Source organism: Cavia porcellus, unplaced genomic scaffold (genome assembly GCF_034190915.1).
Source record: "Cavia porcellus strain 051 isolate PalLab524CR breed Dunkin Hartley unplaced genomic scaffold, mCavPor4.1 scaffold_32, whole genome shotgun sequence".
Classification (NCBI taxonomy): domain Eukaryota; kingdom Metazoa; phylum Chordata; class Mammalia; order Rodentia; family Caviidae; genus Cavia; species Cavia porcellus.
In genome coordinates this window covers 39,392,370-39,411,358 of record NW_026947515.1, presented here as the reverse complement: position 1 = coordinate 39,411,358, position 18,989 = coordinate 39,392,370, and the positions used below count along the sequence as shown (strand labels likewise).

General features: G+C 47.6%; 1 protein-coding gene across 6 annotated transcripts in view; it reads right to left on the bottom strand.

Annotated features, from left to right (window-relative positions):
• The window catches only part of Gas7 (growth arrest specific 7), a 222,413-nt gene that overhangs the window by 94,628 nt on the left and 108,796 nt on the right, over positions 1-18,989 (bottom strand). For 2 of the 6 annotated variants that reach the window (XM_013148706.3, XM_063242091.1), the window contains exon 1: positions 5,743-5,924. The exons of the other annotated variants lie outside the window; for them this stretch is intronic. In XM_013148706.3, coding sequence (XP_013004160.1) covers positions 5,743-5,745 — 3 coding nt within the window. In that variant the 5' untranslated portion in view covers positions 5,746-5,924. Of the gene's footprint in view, positions 1-5,742; positions 5,925-18,989 lie in introns of those variants that run through there. 6 annotated transcript variants of the gene reach the window in all.

Here is an 18,989-nt window from a genome sequence, read left to right as displayed (position 1 = left end):
TGATCCCTCCAATGAAGCTTCCCTGGGGGACAGCTACGCCCACCCAGAGGGGCTAATTAGGGCTTCCCAGCCAGGTTGCCAAGTGTCGGTCCCCATGGAGCAGCCACCATGCTCTTCCAAATGTACCAGCCATTCCCCCCAAGCTGTACCTATCACTGACATCTGTGCACCAAGCAGCAGGAGGAAGGCTTACACTATGACTGTCACTCCTGTCTTTCCCCAGAGGTAGATGACAGGGCCTTAAGAGTTTTCTCCCAGGGTTTCACGCCCGCCAAGCAGAGGCCAGGAGAATGAAACATTCTAGACATCCAAGGCCTATGCTAGGTTCAGGGAAGGTCCCCCACCACTCTGAATATCCCTCTGCAACCCTCTGGCAACTCCCAAGGGCCAGTCTACTCCCTGGGTATATTTCTTAGGACTGGGCAGGGAGAGGACATAGAACAATAGTCTATTTTCTGACTCTCTAAAGGAATGGAGTGATCTGGTTAACCAGGAATTTTGATGACCACAGTTACAATGGAGCCCATGCAGCAAGGGCACAGGAAGTGGGCCTCACAGGGAAATTTGCTAAATTAGAAAACATGAGGTCTCCGGGAGGACAAGGATGGATGAAAAAAAAAATCTGCAAATAATCCTGCAAATTAAAAAGCAGAGTTGCTTGGCCCCTCCTGGGTCAGAAGCCATTTGACAGACTTTGAGGGTCTAGAGGTCAAGGAGCAGAGGGTGGGAAAGAAATACCTTCTATGCACACATTCCCTTCAGAAGCCCACTTCCACCTGCAAATATAAGACGAAGGAGCCCATGAACACTGCTTCCAAGTATCTGAGATGCCTCCCGCTTTTGGCTGGTGGCAGTGGTAGCATACAACACAGTAGGGACCGGAGAGATGGTCTCTCTTCCGTATCTTTTGAGAGAATCCCAGCATTGACCAACAAGCATTACTGCGCCACTGAGTCACCTCTGTTTATAGAGGCTTGGAGGCCCACAGGACTGGAGGAGGGAGTGGACAGTCCTAACAGGTACTCCTGAAAACTGACAAGAGAGGACCAGAAGTAGGGTGGGAATCAGGCTCCTTTCCCATCTTGAAACCTGGGTTGGGGAACTCATGAGAAGCCCTTCGGTTTTGCCCCACTGATACGGTCCATCTGGTTCTGATGCTTCGATGCAATTAAAAGGGGCAAGAAGTTTGTGCCCGGCAGCCTATCCCAGCTTCTGTAGCTAGACACCCTGAGTGAGTCTGGTCATCACTTGTGGACTTGTAGTCTACTTTGTATTGCTGTAAATAAATGCCTGAGGCTGAACACTTAAAGATAGGAGGTTCATTTAGCTAACTGTTTTGGAGATCAAAGAGGATGGCCACTAGTATCATAATGTGACAGAGAAACAGACAGTGGACAGAGGGGACTGAGCACGTGGGGCAGCCCACTGTACAACAACGCTCCTCCTGAGAACTGACAAACTCAGTGAGACCAATGTTAATCCCTTCCGAAAGCTGTGACCCCCAAGACCTAACCATGCTCCATGAGTTCCTACTACTGAAAGGCTCCACTGCCTTAACACGTCCACACGGAACCAAGGTTTCAGCTCATGAACCTTTAGGGGAGAAACTCAAACCATATGCAAGCCTCTGCCCCGGGCTTTGTTTAACATATTCCCGCCTGCTTGAACCACTGGTGGTACATGCATGACTGTCCCATCATGCCACCTGATGAGACAGTGACAGGTGTGCCACCATCATCCAGAGCCACCTGCAGCAAGACGTACAAATTACAGCCCTGTCGTGAACATGTTAACAGAGACGCTTTATTAAAACTTTCTGCTTCCTTTCTGACGGACGTTGAGTAACGCTGGTTCCTTCTCTCCCACCCGTTCCCTGGCGGTATAAAACCAGGGCAGACTGTTCTGATAGCCTGTCCCCACTCAGGGACAATGAAAGCATCAGTAGAAAGTATACTGGACCACGTATAAAGAGAGGTGGCATTCCCAGACAAGAAAGAGCAGTGTGCATGCTTCAGTGGCCCCTGTCAGCCTCGAACCCCTCATCTGTAAAATGGGCAGGCTGCAGCCCTCCAGTTGTGGGTCTAAGACCTGTGAAACAGCTTTCAAAACGGAGCCAAAACCACCACCGGGCGGCTAGGCACTTCGGAGTCCAGCTCAGCTTGGAAAACCAGCAGTCACAGAAATAGATGACACAGACTTCCCACCAAGGAATGCAAGAGTTCCCTTTTTTTAAAAATACCTTCCCTCTGTTCCCCGACCATTCTTGGTTCTAAGGAGGAGGAGGAGGTATTAAAGCTTTTCATCTTGCAATCCTTATACTGTCTCAGCCAATCTGACTTCCAATTGGTAGAAAGAAAATTCTATTAGAGCAACCAATAACTTGAAGAGGTCTAATTAAAATGACACACAGCTGCCCAGACCAGGCACTGGGGCCATGGCCTCGGGTCTGTGTGAGCAGGTCAGCCACCTGGGATCCTCCTCCTCTTTGCCACAGGTCACTGTTACGGTCAGTTAGTGCTAAAATGGTTCACTCTGCTTTGAGACGGAGTTGGGTTAGAATTTAGCACTTCTCTTAATCCTGAAAATTAAACATACACCCTAGGTTTTCTATGCTAGTTGGTATCTATAGTGCACTAAATTATGTATCCTGCCCTAGATACTGCGGAAAGACATTTTGAGGGCTATTTATCTGCAGCACTCTTGGGGAGCTCCTGGTCTAGATGACTCCTGGTCAAAGTTCCCTTTGCAGAGGTGAAAAGTCCAGGAACACACAGTTTTGCCAATACTTGGTGTTGAAACAGAGACAGAGGACAGACAGACAGAAGGACAGACAGACAGACATGCCATAGTGCACCTTCTGTATCCCTACTTTGTTATGAAGCCATAAAACATAAATGCCCTTTGTCACTGTTGCTTTCTGAAGCTGTGACACCTCTCGAGAAAGCCACGTCACCAAGCTGACCAAGCGTTGTGTTCCATTCAAAATAGAAGAAAGAAGTTCAGGAGCGTAATGGAAGCTAAACAGCTGCTTTCAAAGATGAACAGAATATTGGTTCCAGAGCCTAAGAAGGGTGTGGGGGAGGGCGGGGAGAGAAAGGACAAATGCCCAAGTACCCTGGGTAAGAGAAACAACTTCTACACTCCGTAGCATAGTAGGGTAACTAGGCCTGAAATAATTAACTGAACATTCTAAAACAGCTGGTGGAGAGGACTTTAAACGTTTCCAACACAAAAAAATACGATCAATTTCCATGGTGCTAGATAGGTCAGTTATCACAATCTTATCTTTACATTATATACCGCATAAAATGTCACATTGTGCTTCTTAAACATGTACAATTAAAAGCAAAGATATGCATCATCGGTATCATCATTATCAAGGAAGAGGCTGAGGACGGCGGTTTGCAGGTGCTGGCCCCACCGGTGACAGACTCAGCAGCTGCTCCGGGGACGGAACTTCACGGGCAGGGGCTCCAGGCCACGCTGAGCAGACTTCCTGGGAGACCTGGAGCTCATTAGGGTATAAAGGTAGGTGACGCTGCCCACCCTCCCCGTGGCTGCCATCCAGCTGGCCTGGCTTTGCGGTTGCTCGCTGTGGGCTGGAGAGGCCCACAGGCACCAAAAGAAAGCAGAAGTAGAGACTCTCAGCATGGAGGTTTGTTCTAGCACTCTCCAGCTCTCTCTGTGCTCCCGGGGATCCTGATCAAAGACTTCTAACTCTCCTAATTGGTTCTGAACCAGGAGCTGTGGAGGGAGGAGAAGCCTAGGAGAGGTGGCAGCTGTTTCTGGGAGTCAGTAAGGGGTGCAATCCAACCAGCCCCATTGGGCTGCACTTTGGAAACTTCTATTGCTGATGCAAATGAACCGGACGGGGTGTGACGGCCGGGTGCCTTACCATCAAGGTCCAGGACCTACTACCATGCTGTGGTAATGTTCAAGGAACACAGGAAGTGAACGGGGACCCGAGGGCCAGGCCTGAAGCAGTCTCAGTCTTGTGAGGTCTTAAGCAACCTGCTGGGTCTCTGTTGGAAGGCCTCGATTTCTTCATCTCTTAAATGCAGAAGTTGGAGCAGATGTTCCCCGCGGGCTTGTTTTTAATAAATATAGCCTAATAATGATCTGACATGTTGGTATCACTGTATCTAAGGGCATGTCATTTTTGTAGGAGGAAAAAGGTCTCATTCAAGAGTAGGCATGTGATTTACAGGCAAGGACCATTCCTGAAGTGTTGCTCGGACCCCAGACACCTGCAATCCTTACTTCTCACCATAGGGATCTCTGCACCAGCGCATCTGTGTTCACTCTTTCCTTTGTGACAGCCACACTTAAGGTCTGAGCTCTGTTTTCCCAGCAAGCCATTTCTGCCCTGGTGTCCTGAACTTCTGTTCCGGTCAGTCATCTGATACACTCTGAAGTTAGAATCCACCTGTTCACACCAGGCAGGTTCCAGTGGAAGTTTTCTACGCCTGATCGCTAGTCATTAGTGCTTGAGGCTCACACTGACCTCACACCCCAAGCACACCGTCCACCTGAGCTGGGGCACACCCCACCAATGGCCTCTGCAGCCTCCATGCCTCACATTGCCAAGAGCTTGATTTGGGCTCTTCCCAGCTCCTTGCACGTGCTTTAGTATGACGCCTAGTTCCCTACAAACTACCTCATCCCAGCCCACAGTCGACTGGGCTGCCCCAGGTACCCTGCAGTCAGATCCTGGGCAGCCTTCACTTAGAACTTGACGGGCTGGCCTGTGATCGGCACAGAGCAGTTCTCCAGGGGTGACCCTCACAACAGCAGCACAAGCATCCGCTGGGAAGTGGCGAAAAATGCAGATCCCCAAGCACTGCCCTGACAAGATCTGCATTTGAAAGATCCCTGGGCAACTCAGACTCCTGCTAACTTTTGAGAAGCTCTGCTGTGGACTTTCCTAGGAGGTCAACAGCCCCCCCCCCCCAATAATAAGCACTGTACTCCTCCTGACACAGGTTCAGGTCTCTGGCGGAAACTGTGCCAAAATCAGAGATAATCACCGGCTGAGCTACGTGGAGGGAGTCTGTGGAAACAGCTTTCCGATACAGCACCTCAGGATAGCAGTTACTAAAAATCCAGATGGATGAGAGGTCCCTCTTTCTAAGAAAGGGGATGTCTAGCTTCCACAGGTAGAAAGGCCAGCAGAACAAAGCTATTTTCAAAAGAGCTGCTATTGTGGTAGTCACCACTACCGCTCTAGAAGGCAAACAAGTCCTGCTTGGACTACAGTGCACTGCAGAGTGGACACAGATCTTCAGTCTGGAGAGCGGAATTCTCCAGCATCGCCCAAGACTTAGCTGTACAGTTTTACAGTAGTCCCCAACAGGAGTGCATTTGAGTGCCCCAGGTAGACATGGGCCAGGGGGAACACATCAGATAGGCTGTTAGAACCCATGTTTCCTACCAAGGATAAACACACATCACATGCCTTCCACTAACTGAGCCCTGGGTAACCCTTTCCCTCCACAAACACCTCTTCCTAAATCTTTCTCCTCCTCCCATCTTCTCCTGATTTCTCACAAACAGCCCATGTCCTCTTTTCTCTTGGCTCAGGACCTACGCCTGTGAAAGATGTCCCCAGACACACAGCTCAGCAGGTAGAATCCAAATCTCAGTTTTTGGAACAGTCTCTCCTAAATGTCAAAAAGTTTTAGAAGCCAGCATGCAGAGATGGTGAGCTGAGCACACATGTTCAAGCAGGCAGAATCATCTTACCATCAGAGAACAGCTAAGCTTCCTGAGGGGCTGGCACCTTGGAGACAAGACTCAAGTCCAGTGTGAAGCCCCCAGCCTCAGAGCAAGGCTCCAACCAGCTTCCTCTCCATGCCACTCTTGTGGGCAGTCAGGCTGGGCCCGTGCGTGCTCGGGCACCCGGGAGGACGCTCCTGTGGCTTTTCTCACCACTGTCTTTCACAAAGAACCCACTGCATTGCATATTTCCTTCCAAATCTGTTCTAATGCCTGTCGGGAAATCAACAACTCATTCTGGACTTTCCAGATGCGAAGTTTCTGGAGGACTTCATTTTTTTTTTTTTTTCCTCTTCACTCTCTCTTTTTTCCCTTTCTCAGCTAAAAAAAGTTGGCTGAAGTCACAGCATACAATGGCAAAGCCTGTGTCACTGACCGTATGTCTCCCACCCCCAGGTCTGCGGACAAGGGCAGCTTTGTCCACTGCATTTTAGGCGGGACTCCCTGGAACTGCCCGGGCCCCGCTGGGGAATATTTCCATCAACTTTTTCCATCCTTAAGTCACGACTCTGGCCGCTGCCCCAGTCCCAGCTGCGTGAACCCAGAGCCAGATAAAAGCCAGCATAAAAAGAATGGACAATGTTCCCCAAAGGATCACTGTGTGGGACCCATCCAGGGATGGAAATCTGGGGCTCCCGCAGGGGCAAGATGTGGGACTCCAACCTTGACCTTCAGTCTTTCCTCCCCACCATCCAACCTAGATGACAACAATGGGCAAAAGAGGGGCGATGTGTGCCTTGGGTGAAAAGAGTCTGGGGGTTTCAAAGCTGTTTCAAAGTGTAAAAAAGGACTCGGCCCCATAGCAATACCTCAATCTACCAACTAAATAAGTGTAGGCAGGGACCTGGATCCATTTAGATCCCTTCTGGAGCAGCTGTGGATTTAGCCCCAAAGTTCTACCTTTTTCTGTATTTGCTTTCAGGAGCAAACCTGTGGGATTTTAGGAGCTGAGTCTTTATACAGAACAAAGTATATTTTTACAAGAAGAATGAAGTCTCACTGGGTTCCTGTAAAATATCATTTCTTGGGAGCACATGGATGTACTGTTTATGAAGTGGATTCAACAGCAGCTCCTTGACTGGGGGTTGAGAAGTCAGCCTATGTTCTAGGGATTGAGTCAGACGAGGGTTAAACTGTTGCTGTTCACTGCTGACTAGCTGAGATCCTGCAGGCAAGGCCTAGGTGTCAGTTTCCTCAAGTACAAGATGGAGATGAGCACAGTATCTTTCTCAAAAGCTTGTTCTGAGGATCGAAGGAGGAAATCTTGTGCAAACATCCAGCATACCCCCAGAACAATGCGAGTGCTCAAGAAGAGCCGGAGGATTGATATCGGCAATGGCTAAAAGGGTAGTTTCCCTCCATCCAAAAGTCGAGATCGCATATTGAAAAGCAAACCACCCACTTAAAAATGAGTGAAGGGCATTTCTTCGGAAGGTTCCAAGTAACACAAGAAAAGATGCTCAAGGTTCCTACTCACTCGGAAAGTGCAACTTAAAACCACAGTGAGTTATTACTTCACATCCACTAGGATTCCACTAGGATTAAAAACACACACACAAAAGAACAAGTGTTGGTGAGAAGGTAGAAAATTACAAGTCTAGTTCATTGCCACTATGGAAAACCATACGGTGATTCTTCAAAAAATTAAACTCAGTCAGCAAATGGTCCAGCAATTCCACTTCTGAGGCCTGGAAGCAGGGTCCTAAAAGCTCTTCCACCATCCCAGGACCACTCAGTACATTATTAACAACAGCGAATGGGAAGAAGCAACCCAAGCACCTACTGATGGATGCATGGAGATACACCGTGGTATTATAATAAACACCACGACCCACCAACCCTGGGCTTCCCGTGCTCACGTTCCACTGTTGTGGTGCTCACAGGACCTATCTCTCTTTCTTTTCAAAGCCACCCATGTGGCTACTTAGCTAGGTAACTATCTTTCCTCGTCCAACATTCGGGCTCCCATCTGCCATAGGAATGATCCCAAGGAGCTTTAGGAAACACTCACTCTGCGCCAGATGCTGTTCTGGATTTCACATATCCTATGTGACTCAGTCTGCCTAAGGAATCAACAGGGGAAAATTCTACCAAAATGCACATTTCGACGGAGAGAAGAGAGCACTTCTTCAGACAGATGAGGAGAGGCCATGCAGTGACCGGGGGCCAGGAGGTGTAGACAAGCGAGAAGAAACCTCCGATGACCACCGAGCAGGGTGCCCCTCTGCTCTGCCACATCTGTTCATAGCACCTGGGTACATAAGTGTGAGGCAGAGGCCAGCGGCAGTAAATGGATTGATTACAGACCCCTTGCCACCATCATAAAAACGAAAAAAAAAATGCAATGCTTAAACCTGTATTTGTCAAACGGTCCTAAACCAGCCACTAAGAAGAGGTATGCAGGGACTAGAAAACAGAAAGCGTTTTGGGGGCAGGAGCTGTCTGCATTTTCTCTCTGAGGTCTGAGGCTGGGAGGGGAGGCCAGGTGAGCAATGTGCCCTTCCACTCTGAGACCAGACATCATAGAAATGCACAGACAGGACCGAGGAACGTCTCTCTTCTTAGAAGTCACACTCATTAAAAGATAAATGCAAAATTACATCTGGACCGACATGGACAAAGCCTTCACCTTCCGTCCTCCAAGCTCTGCAGAATTAAAATGGCCCTGAAAGCTTTCCATGACTTCTTGGATTATAACGAAGTGACACTTTTATGTGTGTTCTATAGTAACAACTGTTACCAACACCACTTCAATGCTGTGTCACCTCGGTGAACAGATACAATTGTAGACAACAGTGCACTGTTATTAATACCACAGAGAAATGACCACCACTGTAAATTCCAATACGGCTTCAGTCAACCACAAAGGGCCCCTTTGTCAACCAGGATAAGTAAGCTCCAACTCATGGTCAGCAGAGCATATCTGGGTTCATCCTGCTGTGTCCGTTCAGAAGTTACTTGAGTTTTGTTTTATAATGATCTCCATCTGGCCTCAAGAAATAGGTAGGTTTTTATCTTTAAGTTAGCTGTACAAACAAAAGACAGCAGGAAACTCATAATCCAAAAGGAAAAAGACTGACCACCATTGTCAGAGTGCAATTTTCCCAAGTTCAATGGAATCAGATAAGACCAACTCTCCTGTGATGATTCTTTGTTTCGGTTGAGTTGAAAAAGATCAACCATAATAAGCCATAATTGCTGTAGGCCCTTGTGCCCTGTAGGATGAACTATGTTGTCTTATAATGATAATTAATAAGAAAGAACATCTGGCCATGGTGATAACTCACTTTTTCTAAATGCTTCATACTTGTGAAGGGAAAAATTACGTACCAGCCCACGGAGTCTCCAGGGTGCGTGATCTCAAGGACTCCCCCACCCCCACCATCCATGACCTCCTGGCTACACTCAACGAGCCAGCTGATATCACTAACTGCCCTTTCCTGAATGCTCAGAAAGATGCGGCAAGTGTTGCAGCAGGGATTGACTTCTAAAAATTGGAAGACAAGTCACAAACACAAGTGAGAAAAGAAATAACTATCAACAGGCACGGTGACTGTGCCAGAGGATAAATGCACAGACAATATGAGCTTTCAGAAACCAGAGGAGGGTGGGGCCGTGTGGACTGGGAGGATCAAGGGAGGCTTCTCGGGAGATAAAGAGTTTGCCTCACATCAGGGATGAAAAAAAAAAAAAAAAAAAAAAGGCTTGACCGAGTGCCAGGGACGTGATGTAAGAAGTGGAATACGGCTGGGTAACTAGATGGGGAGTGGGGGGAAGTGAAGTTGGTTCCCAGGCAAGTGGGGGCGCTAAAACCAGGAACCCCCAGATCTGGCCAATGATGGGGGATGTGATGGAGTTTGCTGGTTCTAGATTTAGTGGGTAATGGCTAGGAGAGGGGTCATTCTGCTCCTCGGCAGGGGGGCCAACAGCCTCTGCACAGAGACAGTGGAACTGGGGAACTGGGCTTGGAGTTCATACAGAAGAAGGTGAGCCGAAGGTCAGACTTGCTGTCATTTGAATTCCCCCTGATGCTTCGGGGGGGCCAATCTCTCCCCAGCTGGGCCTTTAAAAAAAACAAAATTAAGCTCAAGGCTTTCCCACTGAACTTCATCCCCAGCTCATTTTTAGTTTGAGACAGGATCTTGCTAAGTTGCTAGACTCCCCAGGTTGGGCTCAAACTTGCACAAACTTGCAATCCTCCTGCCTCAGCCGGCCACAGCACAGGGATTACAGACAAGCTTTACCACATCCAGCTCTGCTGGGCCTTCTGGAAGTGCATTCAGCAGGGCGCACACGTGTGCACCAATGCACACGCGTGCACACGCACACACACACACACTGTCCACCTCCAAGACTCTCAAAGGCAAGAGCCAGACCTTCATTCTCTTTGCTGACCAGCCTTCAGGGGCCCCATGAGGAATGGATGGATACAAGTTCTGAGAATCAGTCCCATAAATAAAAAAGAAAAGAGAATAAAGCACCAGTAAGTAGTTAACCATGTCTAGGAAAATGCTCACTGGTATAGAATCAGTCCCCTGTCTACCTTGGAAAGAGGACTAGGGCAGGAGTATGGACGGGGACCTTAGGCACAAAGGGGATTAGAGGGCTCGCAGACCCAAAGGGAAATCAGACGTTATGCTAAGATGCCCTTACAATAGAAGGGAAGAAGTGGGCCAGGGCGGGGTGTGTGGGACAGGGCTCATGCCGGGAACCTGTGGCAAGTTTCTTGTGCGCAGCAGGGTAGGTTACAACGCCCTTTATAAAATTTTTAGTATTGAGTGGACATACGAGAATGGTGCCCAGTTTAAGAGGCATCTTGCCAGCCCTGATACTAAGGGATCCTGTCACTCAGTGTCTCCCAAGGCCACTGTCACAATCGGCCCGGTCACTACGCTAAAGCAGCCCCATGATTTACTAAAAAACGTGTTTTACTTGCAATGCTGGGGGTCTGTCGCCTAGAGCCTCACACAAACCTTTCTACCACTGACTGACCCCCCAGCCTACTCGATAACGTTTTGAACTGACTTATAACCAATTTAAATTTCCTGCAACCCCAAGTAATAATATCTATGAAATCATGGCTCTGATTTGGTAGTTTTATTTTTCCTATTACACGCTAAAATAAAACTGTCATCTCAACGTGCTCTAAAATTATCCCGCAGCTCCTCGGTTGTAAACTCTTAGAGAAACACTCGCTCAGGCTGTTAAAAAAGCAGCATGTAAATTCATGAAATGGATTTTTAGGGTTCTTTTTATAATGCCAGAAAAGTGAGCTTGAGTTCCCAGCTGACCGCATGAGCACGGGGCAGGGATGCGTCCATCACGCCGGAGGTCAGGGGAGCAGTGAATGGAAAGGGGTCCGTGATAGCCCCCTGGGACAGCTCTGCCAGCTTGGTGTTAACTAGCAATAAGAAGAAAAGAAAGGAGGGAAAGTCCACCCACTCTTTAAAAAAATAGACAACCAGGTTCTAAGAAAAACCCTCCAGTGCCATGAGGTCTTTGCAGCAAATGAAATCTCACACCGGAGAGCAGTTTAAGGGAAGACAGTGCTTTTGCTGCTCTGCCCTCCTGTGAGATGCACTTCACAGGGTCACCACGCCTGCCTGTAATTTGAGAGGCAGAATCTGTGCCAGCCAGAGCCCTCAGCGGCCACCTTCCTGCACACAGACGTGGCCTCCGAGCGGCCCCTTCCTGCCATCTGCCCACTTAGGCACAGCCACTTCCAGAAACAGGTGAGCAGGAAGCACGGTGCAGAGCCAGAAAGAGCCAGGGAGGTGCTCACCCCTCTGAGGACAGGGCGCCCAGGGGCCAAGCAGGGATGTGTCCCGGTGCAGGCCAAAGACAGCAGACTCCGGGGGTTGCAATTACCCGTGCACCCCACCAGTGTGGACACCAGAGAGGCAGGAAGGAAAGAGGCAGCACATGGCGTAAAATAAAGGCCTGCCCCCAGGTGGACAGAGTGGGCCGGTCAGCAGGATTTGTATGTTCTGTTGGTGTAGGCCATACCTGCACAGATCCCATCTTCTTTAAGAAGGAGGAGAAAGCTGGGTAGGTTGAAACTCGCCTTTAACCCGGAAGGCATAGGAAGGAGGATCACAAGATTTAGCAAGAGTCTTTCTCAAAATGAAAGATAAAATGACTCAATTTACTGTACTGGAAGGGAAGAGAGAGAGAGAGAGAGAAATATAGAGGGAGAGGAGAGGAGAAGAGAGGGGAGGAGAGGAGAGGAGAGGAGAGGAGAGGAGAGGAGAGGAGAGGAGGGGAGGGCTGGAGGTGTGCCTCAGCGGTGGAGACAGAGAAAGTGGGAGAAAGATGCAAAGAATGTGGGGGTGGAATCCCATAGAATCGAGGTAAGGAAACGCTATTTGGAAGACTTAAACAAAGAGCACATCTCAAAAAGTGACTCGTGAAATGTCAGAATGCAAGAAATGGAGACTTCTTAGAAAGAGGAACAGAAAATCAGAAAGAAAAAACACAGCCAAAATAAAAAGCATGACTTAAACAAGAAAATAGATGAGATAGGGATTATAGGAAAATTGCTCATTTAAACCCGAATTAGCTGGGTTCAGGGCTGTAATTCCATCACTAGGAAGGCTGAGGCAGGAATACTGCTGCAAATTCAAGACTAGCCTGGGATACAAATGAATTCAAGGCCTGCCTGGACTGCAGAACAAAACCCTGCCTCAAAAGAAAGAAAGAAAGAATGAATGATTGTGTGATTATCAAAAGTTTCCCGGAACTACAACAAATTCCAAACATCAACAATCGAGGAGTTGATAGATATTTGAGAAGTGCTGCACTGGGAAAGACCAGGATAAATACATTAAAATTAATCATCAATTGTATAGATACAAACAAAAAATCATGCATATAAACATGAATGCAAAAGATTGCTAAGGAAATCCGACGTTCCCAGACTTCTCCCCTACGCTCTTTAGGACTTGAGAGCATGAAATAGGAGCTCGGTGAGTTGGGGACATTGTTTTGCCCCTGCTTTAGCACAGAGTCCACCTCAGGGCCTGGTACGGCTTTTGGGAAAGTTCCACACATCAGGTCCCCTGTGGCAGGTCATTCTTCTGACTATGGGTATGAATGCTCAGTAAATTCTTGTAGAATGATGGAATGTTTCCTGACTCTAGAATAAAAAATAAAGCAAATTAACCTCATATAGTTTGTTTAATGACGGATCAAACTGAACTGCAAATAACAATGTTTCTCTGGAAAGTCTGAGATCTGGGATCCTCACATCCACTAAGGTGTATTAGTATCTCACAGATGAAAGAAACAGGTACGCTCTCTCCAGCGTGCAGGGAAGATGCCACCCACTTAGCCTCTAGGCACTGAGATAAATCAACATTAGCAAAAGGACACTAGGGAACTAACGATGTAAATGCATCTGTGAGTCATTTCTTGCTTAAGGTAAATAAACTCCCAGCTCTGCAGAGGCGTGCTGTCTCGTGCATTTTCCAGGTTAGGGGGTAAAGTTTAAGAGCCCACCTATCTTTTTTTTTTTTTTTTTTTTTTTGAGGAGGAGGGCAGGGTTCAGCCTTGGGCTCACTTGACAGCCCAGGTTGATCTCCAGTTTGCTAGGATCCTACTGCCTCAGCCTCCTGAGTGCTGGGATTACAGGAGTGCACCACCATGCTTGGCTGAGCCCACCTATTTCGTTCACCGTCTCTCTTGACTCCAACTATCCCAGAACCTGGCTGTGCGTTTCTCCTGCTCCACGTACCCTGTCGGGCGAGGCTAGCACAGGAAGCCCCAGCCAGGGAGGAAGGGCAGACATACACCATGAGGCCCTTTAAGTTCCAGGCACATGCCCACAGTAGGCGATTAGCCAGCTTTGGGGACTCCGTGCTGAATCAACAAAGCCTTCCTGTTTGGCCTCCACCCAAGCAACAAGGGCTATACAAAGTACTGTGGTGACCATTTTTCAAGGAATTTAATGATTTTCTGCATGTTTAAAACTCATGCTGGGAACTGGGTGTGACAGTGTGCATCTATAATCCCAGCCCTCAGGAGGCTGAGGCAGGAGGATTGATGGGAGTTCCAGACCAGCCTGGGCTACAAAGTGAATTCAAGGCCAGCCTGAACTGCATAGCAAGACCCTGTCAAGAAAGAAAAAGAAAGAAAGAAAGAAAGAAAGAAAGAAAGAAAGAAAGAAAGAAAGAAAGAAAGAAAAAGAGACAGATAGATAGATAGACAGACAGACAGACAGACAGATGCGGGAAGGACCAGGTCTCCCCCCAACCTTGCATTAAATCAGCAAACTGATACACCACCCAGTGGCTAACACTATCCCCTCTCTAAAATATTAAGCAAAGACATGAAAATGTTACCCAAGGACACCTCTGAAGTGTTAGATCTCTCTGTTTACTATAACTATGCTTCTTTCATCATGGTTAAATTATTTCCTTAAACCTATTTTCAAATAATTATTTTCAAAATTACTTTTTCGCTCAAGTGACCCCCACGTTCCAACATCAGCATGCAGAACTCTAAATAAATATGACCCCAATTTTGTAGAAAAATATACACAACAAAGAAGAGAAGAAAAAACTCTCCATTTTTTAAACTTCTGTTTTTCTGGATTCTTGAGGTTTCCGGTAATGAGTATATTAATTTTAATGCATTTTAAATCTTTAACTTATTTTCTGTTAGGAGCTCATGCATGAATATAGCTTTATTAAAAATATTTAAATAATGCTCATAAAATCTTCCTTGACATATCCTACTTCATGTGCCAGTCCCTAAAATGACTATAACTTATCAGGTTTGGGTTTGTTGAACTATTTTTAAAATGGCCAGAGATTTGGGTGGATGGCCTAAAAAACAAGGATAAAATGAAAGGCAATACAGAACTTTTTCAACCAATGCAGGGATGGAAGGGAACTTGGCAATTACTTGATCCTACCATCTTGCCATTTTACAGATGAGAAAACTGAGGTCAAGAGACAAGCATGAAACACCAAAGTCCACACAAAGCCCCTCCTTCCCCTCGGGCTGCTCTAAACCTTGTGTAGGTGGCACCACCATGGCTAAAGGACAGTGCAGCAAAAACAAAAACCCCATTTTGGGCCATTCCTGGGTTGCTCCCAACAGCAAGCACACTGGCAAAGGTGACCTCCCGCCCACTCTGCTGACTGCGAGCTACTTCCCATCTGTCTGCTCCCAGAAAGCCTCCGCGAGGGGAGGAAGCCAGGGAGGAAACATCTGCATCCACAGAGGAGTGAAGTCATAAACCCACTTGATTTTCCCTTTTGGCAAATCTTGTGCTGGCTTTTCTCCCCCGTTCACTGAGCTGCAAAGCTCCCTTCCAAAGGGGGTCTGGAAGATTCCAGAGGCTTCTAGATAAGACTGACTCCATTCTGTTACAGAGATTCCCAGTACAAGGTGGGGTTAAAAACACTAGATCAAATCCCCGTAAACCAATCTGCAGCCCACAGATGTCTGTCTGTCCACAGCGGTGCCTCAGTTCACAAATGTACTTTGTTCTATGATTTTGAAAGAGATGGCCATATTTGCATTTATTTCTAAAAGATGTCTGTGGTCGTGTTTGTCACCAGATGCAAAGTTTGCAAACAAAAACAATTCTGCAAACACTTCTGTTGGTGAACCAAACTGTAAACAAAAGCAGTTGTGAACCGAGGTACCACTGGATTTGCCCCCAGAGCAGCTTGAGCACAGCATAGAAGAGGTTCAAATCCAGGTTCAAACTGTTACCAGTCACCTAACTCTGGGCAAATCCATTCACCTCTATGAATCACATTTCTTTTTCTTCCTCACACATAAAAATAGAAAATACACCGCCCACCTCACACAACGTTTGCAAGACTTCAGAAGACAAACACACATAGGTACACATCATCCTCACACCAAAGTCCCAGCTTTGTGAAGTCACTCAACAATCTCTGAGAGAATCCATCAGCAGAGGTCACAAAGCTGGCTGACCCATACCGAACAGGCTTTCCCCACAATGATTGCAGAACTCTCCAGAATAACACAAGCTAACCTTTCAGACACAGACCAGGGTGGTCTTAGGACAAGAGGAGGAGAGTGAGAGACAAGGTAGAACTCACAACCATCAGAAGGGACCAGTAACATCCATGGGGCAGGAACACCCACGTCTTCCGGGTTACACAACCAGATATGAAAGGCGGTAGCTACTAAAAATGAGAGACAAACTCATCTTGACCAAGATCTGCAAACCAACCGGTGTCAGACCTTGAAGACCTTCCCAAAGGAGCTTACACTGCCTTTTCTGGAACTTTCTCACTATGGGCAAAGAAACTCAGGAGAACACTCAGTTACTTAACTCCTCAGTTACTTAAGCCCCTCAAAAAGAAACAGAATGAAGGAGAAAAAGAGAACCAGATATCCTCAAAGTCAGTTCCACTACGTTTTTTTCTTGTCTCAGTCCAAGAACTGTTGACTGCATACCAATAACTTGATATATAATAGCTCGCTGGGACTTCATAAAATTCCCTGGGAGGAAAGGATTTGCTTTCATTTTATAATCTGGCTAGTTTGAACCTGGTATTCTGTCTTCAAGGCTGGAGCCAATTCCTCTTCCCTGGGGCTGTTTCCTGATCCCTCCATGCTACTTGAGGCTTAGCAGACATCCAGGAATTGCTATCCAAAGGCAAACACTCCGGGGAGGAAGTTACCAAGGAAGCCATAACCAGTGGAACCCCTAATTATCAATTTGAAGCGGTGGAAGGTAACAGCTGATCCCCAGCAGGGAGTCGGGTTAACTGGGGAGCCAAGTCCCAGGCAGAGAAAAACAGGTGGATCAGGAAACACAAAGGTAAGCATTTGCAGAGCAAAGAGCTTCTCAGCAGCCATGAGGGAAACATTACCGTAGCATGATGTCCACTGGTCACCAAACATGGGGTAGCTGGGAGCGGATTTGAGCCAGCAGAGCTAAGAGCTATGACAGGCAGCTCCTGCCAGCCACACAGAGCAAAGGGGGCCAGAGGCTCGGCTCTCTGGCTGATCTCCTCACGCCCCGTTATCATAAGCCTTTCCTGTCCAGGCTGACTTCTGGAAGCCCGGGCCTAACTCATTAGCCAAGAAGAGGACAAACGTGCCTAATGGCCAAGCCCTGCACTTCTGGGCTGTCTTCAGGGACACAGAGCTTCTGCCCCAGAGCATCTTCTCGTCCCACAGATGCTCTTGTCATCTGTGGCCAGTGGTCATCCATCCCCTGCTCTGCTGAGCTCTCCCAGCACAAGACCAGTGTCCCACTCACACCTGTCCCCACACACAAGAAAATACACCTAAGAAATCCAGGTTGGATACCAGTAGATTGAGTTCTTCCCACTCTCTGTGCAGGATCTTTCAATTCACCTAGAAAGTGAGTTGCTTACTGTATGGAGCTGCCTGGGCACCAAGGTTGCGGGTAGAGGAGGAGATCTAGAAGAAACCAGAGAGCAGAGCTCTGGCAATGCCCACGTGTTGCCTATCTTACAGTAGAAGGGGGCTTACATACTTGAAAGCAACCAGAAGTGTCAGATAGTTAAGCTGTCAATGAATGAAACAGACCAAGGGAAAAGATTATGAATGGCTTGTTTGGGGTCTGAGAAACAAGGTTTTCAAGGGCTCAGGTCCCTCCAAGGAAATACATCCAGGAGAGACTTGCTTTCTTGGCCCACGTAGAGCATCCCATTAAACCAGTTCTAGGCAATCACATACGAAACAATAATCTGAGTTACTGATGCTAGATTTGAACACATCTATCCTATATATTAGTGGGTGTCCCCTCAAGAATGCCCTCACCAGAGGTGAGGCTGGCACCAGATTCTTGGACTGCCCCGTCTCCAGAACCATGAACTAAATAAATTTCTTAATGAAGTACCTAGGTTGTGGTATTCGGTTGTAACAACACAAACCAGAGTATGCATCGGTATTGCATCTGTGGGATCCGCAGACGGAGGGGTGAGCAGTTAGTCTAAAAAGGCACCCACAGCTGCTGAGGCTCCAGAGCTGGAAGGGCACCTGCCCCCTCTCAGTGCTCGGTCCGCCTGAAGGGCATGGGGGTGCAACACTTCACTCCTTCACTCCTGCTGGGGACCCCTGCCTGTCTTCCCTTCTGGGTCTAGAAAGCATGGGAATTGACAATAGCAGATGCTGGCATCCTGTCCATATCCCAAAACATTGGAACAATGGTTCCCAGCTGGCAGGGGACAGCAGCAGTTTGGCAGAACCCACGCTGCCAGAGTTACTGTGAATCTTAAGATTCAGTATGGGCCTGGGTGTGACCCCCAGATTTGCATTTTTAACAAGTTTCTCCAAGGGAAGCGGCTGTGATAGGTCCATGTGGTTTGGAACCTCTGATTTCAAACACAACAACAACAACAACAACAAACAACAAATCTATTCTATGTGTTCTAAATCGACCTTTGGTGCTAGAAATTTAACTATTAGGAAACTGACAAAGTCACTTGCAAAATGGGACAGATTCTGATACTTTTATTTTAAGAATGGACCCTCCTAATTTCCTTCTCTCATAGACACGGGTACAGGCAATGTTTGACCTTTTCCTCCACCATAAAAAAAGCCCCCAAAGGACACAGATTATTTGTAACTGTCCCACGGTTGGCCTCAGGCCTGGCGGACAGCAGGCATGGGTGGGGGCGTGGCAAAGCAGAAGCCACTGTTCGTCATTAGCACTGGGCAGAAGGCAGGCTGGGTATTGCCAGAGCTTCTCATTTTTTGCAAGAGAAGCTAGAAATTTGAATTTTTAATGTGAACCGGGCCGATTTTAAGATGTTGACAACCAGCTAAATTTTTTAAAACAAAAGCATGAGCTAAACAAAAACCAAACAGCAACAATAAAAAAATTCAACGGTTCTCCACTTGATCGTCCACTGGCCACCAGGACACAACCACTGGTTTTCTCTACTGGGTGTCCGCATGTGCAGTCTCTGGACAGTGGCTTCCTTAGTCTTAAAGAACTGAATACCACTTCCCCCATGCTGAGTACCAATCACACAGCTATACCATAGCATCTGTCCCTTTACCTGCAAATGAGTGGCCAGCTCTTTCCTACCCTGACTTCGTCTTCCGAGGCTGGGTCTAACCTCTGTAGGAAGGGAAGCACAAGGGATGGGTTGCTAGGACCCAAGGGATCCTGGGAAAGGACCAAGGAGGACCGGATTGAGGTCTCATAGGAGTGGAGAGACCCAAATCCGTGAAGCTGAACCATGCGTCCT